The 6,308-nt window shown below is 47.1% G+C and overlaps 1 protein-coding gene across 1 annotated transcript; it reads right to left on the reverse strand.

Annotated features, from left to right (window-relative positions):
* Positions 1-262: 262 nt before the first annotated feature.
* Positions 263-2,858, reverse strand: LOC148899578 (uncharacterized). The gene is made up of 2 exons (XM_088995555.1): positions 2,204-2,858; positions 263-1,091 (listed from the first exon to the last, which is right to left on the reverse strand). The coding sequence occupies exons 1-2, from the start codon at positions 2,796-2,798 to the stop codon at positions 802-804; spliced, it is 885 nt and encodes a 294-aa protein (XP_088851681.1). The 5' UTR covers positions 2,799-2,858; the 3' UTR covers positions 263-801.
* Between the last annotated feature and the right edge of the window lie 3,450 nt (positions 2,859-6,308).

Here is a 6,308-nt window from a genome sequence, read left to right on the forward strand (position 1 = left end):
CTATGATCGGTCCCTGCTCTAAGGTTGGGGGAGAGCAGAGGCGGTTTTGACTCCTTTTCTCTACTGTCGACGCTTGTTGGTAATAGTTTCGCCCTATGCTGGAGGGTTCTGATAAATCCTAGTTTGTGTTGTAGTGGGTGGTTAGAATCGAAAACTAAGTATTGGTTAGTGTGCGTGCCCTTCCTAAAGACTTCTGTTTTCAGCGCTTTGCCCTCTTTTATAATTACTTTACAATCCAAAAAGGCTAGTTGGTTCTCTTTCATGTCCTCGCAAGTAAATTTAATATTTATATCTACAGAGTTGAGGTAATCTGCGAATGATTGAATTTCTTGTTTTTTAATTATGACGAAAGGGTCGTCCACATATATAAACCAGTGCCTAGGTTATGTGTGACAATTTCGCCCAGAGAAGTCTCAACACTGTCTTCCATTTTCACAGTAAAAGTAGTCATGTAAGGTCTTTCCGAACTCTTGATAGGTTCATAGTTATACATGCTTTACGTTTATAAATTACCAAGAAGTAGTTGACTCACTATTTGACAAAGCTCAAGCGAATGCCACACTAATCAACAGTCAAGTGGTCACAATTACCACCTAACATCCACAGTTGACATGGTCTTTTTGACTATGATTACTGACCATGCTAAATTTAGTCTCACAAATTGTCATGCAGGAAATTTGCCTGGCTCTTTTCTTATGTATCTAACATTACCACACTATACTACATAAAGTAAAGTTTGAAGTTCATCTGTGTGTTTTGTCACAAGTAAATTAATGGGTCAACTTGCACTCCGCTTCTCTACTATAAAATTAGGTCAAGTGTGAAAACTGTCATGTCACTATAACCGCGAATGAAGCGGCGGTGGAAGTTGGCAAACCCCAGAAACCGCTGGAGTTGCTTACGCGTCTTCGGGGTAGGCCATTCTACCACCGCTTTAGTTTTGGCGGGGTCGGCCCTGAGCTGCCCATGCTCCTCGACGAACTCCAGGAAAGACAGAGAGCGGACATGGAACTCGCACTTCTCTGCCTTCACGTAGAGCCGGTTTTGCAGGAGCCGCGCCAGAACCCGTCGGACATGTTGCCGGTGCTCCTCTGCAGATCGAGAAAAAATGAGAATGTCATCGAGGTATACAAAAACAAAAACATTGAGGAAGTCCCTGAGCACATCATTGATTAGATTTTGGAAGACGGCAGGCGCGTTCGTGAGTCCGAACGGCATCACCAGGTACTCAAAATGCCCTAATGGCGTCTTGAATGCTGTTTTCCATTCGTCCCCCTCATGGATACGGACCAGATGGTAAGCGCTACAGAGGTCCAATTTAGAAAAAATAGTAGCTGATTGAAGGGGCGCGAAGGCTGAGTCCATGAGGGGGAGAGGGTACTTGTTACGGATGGTGATGTCGTTCAGACCCCGGTAGTCGACACACGGGCGCAGGGATCCGTCTTTCTTATCGATAAAGAAGAACCCTGCGCCCAGCGGAGAACGTGACGGGCGAATGAGTCCCGCCGCTAGGGAGGAGTCTATATAGGTGCTCAGGGCTTCCTGTTCTGGTTGAGAGATATGGAAAAGTCTGGAGTCCGGTAATGGAGCCCCTGGCTGCAGTTCAATAGCACAGTCATACGGTCGGTGGCGTGGCAGGGATTGGGCGTTGTCCTTGCTGCACACCCGCAGGTCATGGTAGCACTGCGGCACGTCCTTGAGGCAGATGGCCTCGGGCGGGCCACCGCGGGAGGGGTCTTGCCCTGCCGTCGCCGAACGCAGGCAGTTGGCATAGCAGTAGGGGCTCCAGCCCTGAATGGTGAGGCCCTCCCAGGAAATGGACGGATCATGGGTACTGAGCCAGGGGAGGCCCAGTACCAGCGGCACGTTCCGGGAGGGCATAACTAAAAATTGTCGGTGCTCCACGTGATTGCCCGCGACCCTGAGTTTAAGCGCAGGGCCGTGATGTGGGTGACTATAGCTAAAAGACGGCCGTCAAGATCGAGGATCTCCTTAGGGGCAAGGAGATCGATCAGTTGACAGCCCAGAGAGTCAGCCAGCTGGGGATCGATGAAACACCCGTCGGCCCCCAAGTCCACTAGCGCCCGCACAGTCTGGTAGCTGGATGGGCCAATGACGTCGCCGTCCAGCTCTAGTCGCGTAATGGGGGCCGTGGGCTTGACTTCCTGGGGTCGCCGCGGTCGCCGTTTCGACGGGGGCCTACCGGGACTGGAGGTCTTGGGCTGGGGGCCTCGGGTGCGACGAGCCCTGGGGATGGTGCGGTCGTCCGTCCCCCCCACCTGCATGGGTTCGGGGGATCCCTCCATGCGCCGCACGCCGGGTGTAGTCGTCCTTGACCGTGTGCCGGGCTTGTTGGACCGCTGGCTGCCTTGTTCCCTCCGCCGCTCCCTCAGACGGAGGTCCAGACCGATGACGGCGTCCACCAGGTCATCGAAGGTGGTCAACTCATCCTTGAGTGCGGCGCTCAGTCTGCGACGAAACACCACCCTCAGTGCTCGGTTGTCGTATCCGCTGCCAGCGGCCTGGATCCGGAAGGCGACGGAGTACTCAGCTGCCGAACGGGATCCTTGGACGCAGTCGTGGAATCGCCCCTCTGCTTCGACCTCCGTCACCGGATGATGGAGGACCCGGCGAAGCTCAGTCACGAAGTCCGGGTACGACGCACACAGCTCCGGTCGGGACTCCCGGACGGCCAGCACCCAGGTCTCAGCGAGCCCCGTGAGCAGGCTGGTGACAAACGCTACCTTGGCCCCGTCGCTATCGTAGCTGTGGGCTGTTGTTCGAAGACGAGCGTGCATTGCATGAGAAATTGCGCGCAGCGCTCGGTTTCGCCTGCATAGCGGGAGGGGTGGGGTAGCTGTATCTCGCGCCTACCCACACGGGGGGGGGGGGGGGGGGGGGGGGGCTAAGGGTTGTGAGAGAGGCAATGCGTGTCTCAATTGGCTCTACGCGTTCAGCCAGCGTGTTGGTAATTTGGCAGACTTCCGCGATGGCTTGTGCCAGCTGGCTCGAACGCTCTGCCTGCCTGGTAAGGGCGGCGATGAATCTGTCTTCGCCGGCGGGATCCATGGGTGGTCGGAGAATTATGTCACGGCACTCGAGGCTAGAAGGCAGGACTCGAGTGACAAAGGAAGGTGGGAAGGTTTGGATCCGAAATACACGGCGAGACAGATATCCAGGAAAAAAGTCTTTACTGAGACACGCATGCAAAATAATAAACAGGGGCAGGTAAGTGACGGCAACTAACAATGACAGACCTGACGGCAAGGTAGTCGCGAGGGTAGCTTCCGGAATTCTCCGACGGAGACGGTAATGTGCGATCGGCATATATAGTCAGAAGGCACAATCAGTAAATGACAAACAGCTGTGGGAGCCCAGGTGAGTGATGATGGGAGGGGCCGTCTCCAGGGAGCAGCGGAGGAGGTGACGGGAGGGGCGGGGTGCGCCCAGGACGGCGACGAGATGTGACAAGAAGATTTATTTATTTATTTTTATGATCCAAAGGACCAAAACAAAGTCTACAGGTCGAAACCATTTTCAATTCTTGCTCCAGTGCCATTGAATGTATTACCTAGGACCGCAGTAGAAATGTTTTCAGACTTATTTTTATAGTCTTAGATTTGTATTGCATTTTTTGTATTGCATTTAACCGAATGTCACGTTGGCCTATTTAACTGCTGCTTCTTTTCTTTCCCCTGCCTGGTCATCATAGGCTTGGAAATGGGACGAGATGATGATGACCAATTTGATTGTCACTGTACAGGTTCTACACTGACTGACCAGGACAAGAGCTGAGGTGGCCCACCTCCACGAAGGCGCCACTATGAAGATTTTTGTCTTGACAAACCAGGCTGGGTTTTGACAAATACGTCTCCGGACAAGTTGTGTCCATAATTTGTAAAATGGCTTCAAATGACTTCTACTGGGCATATTTTAATAAGATTCCACCGCATATGGCTATATTTTACATTTTAAGACTCGCTCTGAACATTCAGGAAGTCTTGTTTTTGAGTTGGTGACGAGTCCTCGTGTGGCGTCAGAAAAGGACCGCCTCCTGACCGTAAAAAAGACGCATTGTAGCGTCTTTCCATCACGTCAATGTATTTTGCTGTACTGTATTTTTTAAACCGTGTGTTACATCCAAAAGCTGCCAGCATAGGCAGTCCAAGCTCCATTGAAGGAATATATCAGCCTGTGGAAACGGGCTGATTCATTCTCACAGCTCGGTGGCCATTTTATTGCCTCTTTTTGGGTGAGACATTCCCCCTGCCCGTTTGCCTCAAAATGACACGGAATAAATTCTTTAATCGATTGCAAACATGTATGGTTTCCTCTTCAGAACTATTAGAATCATATTCATAACTGGATGAACTAACAAGAAAGCATATTATCCGAATCTGAAGCCATTGTTTTTATTCTCCAGCAATGCAAGACGTTTGGCGTGATGTCACGAACTGGGGGCGGGACTTTCTGAAAATGCCCAATTCGCAGCTCAATTTTTTGCAGATTTTGGACACTTTGTCATTTTTATTGGTGTTTTGCATTTGATTAAAAATATCATACTGCGTGTTTTGGGTATTTTAGATGCTATAAAATGTTTTCCTGATGTCAGTTAAAAAACAAAAAAGTGACGTCGGTTGTCCTTTAATAGTATTGCAATCTTCCAACAAAAATTGCCTTCTGTTATGCATTAAATATTGCCAACTCAAGTGTGTTTTGGAGCACAACAGTGCATACCACCACCATTTAGATGCTACTTTTTGCTTTTTTTTAACCTACAAACAATTCTCATAATGAAAAGTGCATACAATCAGGCTGGAAGCCCATTAATCGTGGCCATGAAGGAGCTCTTAGTTTCAAAAGGTTTTGTGACCCCTGCTTTAGTGATTATCGAAGTCTCTAAGCTTCTTCCACACATTGCACCGGTGGAGCACAACAATGCCATACCAGACTGCACTGGGTACTTTAAATCACTTTTGTAGTCATAAAAGTGATGAAATGTGTCACACAGTCATGAAAAATGTTCAACAGGTTGTTGAACATTAGTGTATATGATAAAATAATTTTATTTGTGACAGAAAGACAAACAGCAACATTTTCTGTCAGCGAACGAGCCAACGTGCCTGATTCGGCAAAGGTTAACATGATGCTCCAATCTTGTGATGCGGTTCGCATCACATTCTGCCCATCTGAGAAGAAATACACACATTCAGCTATTTTGATGAGGAAACTATTGATAATTAATGGATTGAAAAAGAAGTTCAATGAAAAACACGGACCATAGAACTAAAATGTAACCTACAGAGAATGCCCAGCTGATGGTGCTAGTGATGCTCTCCCCCACTTCCCACCATTGACTGCATACCCCTGGTATGATAAAAGGCACTTTTGTTTCTGTAGGGATCATTTATATTTTGGCATGATACAAAAGAAAGCTATTTTTTGATTACCGGTAATTTAATACTACAGAAATTGAAAAAAGCTCTTCTGGTCATCTGGTTTGAGTAAAAAAAATCACATGTGCATATGATTGTCACCTCCTTATGATATATTAAATGGAAACACGTTTTCTAAATAAGATGATAATGACATTCAAAGCTCATGTCTTTGCTGGGTTTGAGCATGTGACATTTTCACTGCAACTCAAGGTTTCAGTTTCCATCAACAGCAAATGGCAGTCAACCGACACAATGGTTTGCATTCTTTAAATTAATGCAAATTGATGCATTAATTTGGACAAAACCTAGACACTGGTTTAGATACGTGGACGATACTTTCGTCATAATTAAAAAACAAGAAATTCAATCCTTCACAGATCACCTCAACTTGGTAGACATCAACATTAAATTTACTCGTGAGGACATTAAAGAGAACCAACTACCCTTTTTGGATTGTAAAGTAATTATAAAAGAGGACAGAGCCCTAAAAACAGAAGTCTTTAGGAAGGCTACGCACACTGACCAATACTTACTTTTCGATTTTAACCACCCTTTACAACACAAACTAGGAGTTATCAAAACCCTCCAGCATAGGGCTAAACTTTTACCAACAAGCGTCGAAGGCAGAGAAAAGGAGTCAAAACATCAGGAGAACACTCACTAACTGTGGGTACCCTCAGTGGTCATTTAACAAATGTCAGAAAGAAAGAATAGGGAATGAAACCAAAAATTCTCAAGATACAAAAAGGAGAGGAGTAGCAGTACCTTACATTGCAGGAGTTTCTGAAAAACTACAAAGAGTCCTTTGGCAACACAAAATTCCTACTTATTTCAAACCGATAAACACTTTAAGGCAAAAATTAGTACATC

The sequence above is a fragment of the Hippocampus bargibanti genome, linkage group LG04 (genome assembly GCF_051943395.1).
Source record: "Hippocampus bargibanti isolate YZ-2025 linkage group LG04, ASM5194339v1, whole genome shotgun sequence".
In the NCBI taxonomy this organism is placed as follows: Eukaryota; Metazoa; Chordata; class Actinopteri; order Syngnathiformes; family Syngnathidae; genus Hippocampus; species Hippocampus bargibanti.

Excerpts from the sequence above, each read along its gene's own strand:
- LOC148899578 (XM_088995555.1), bottom strand. The coding sequence starts at position 2,798 with ATGCACGCTCGTCTTCGAACAACAGCCCACAGCTACGATAGCGACGGG. Across the intron at positions 1,092-2,203 it reads GCCCAAGACCTCCAGTCCCG|AGGAGCACCGGCAACATGTC; the intron begins GTAGGCCCCCGT and ends CTCGATCTGCAG.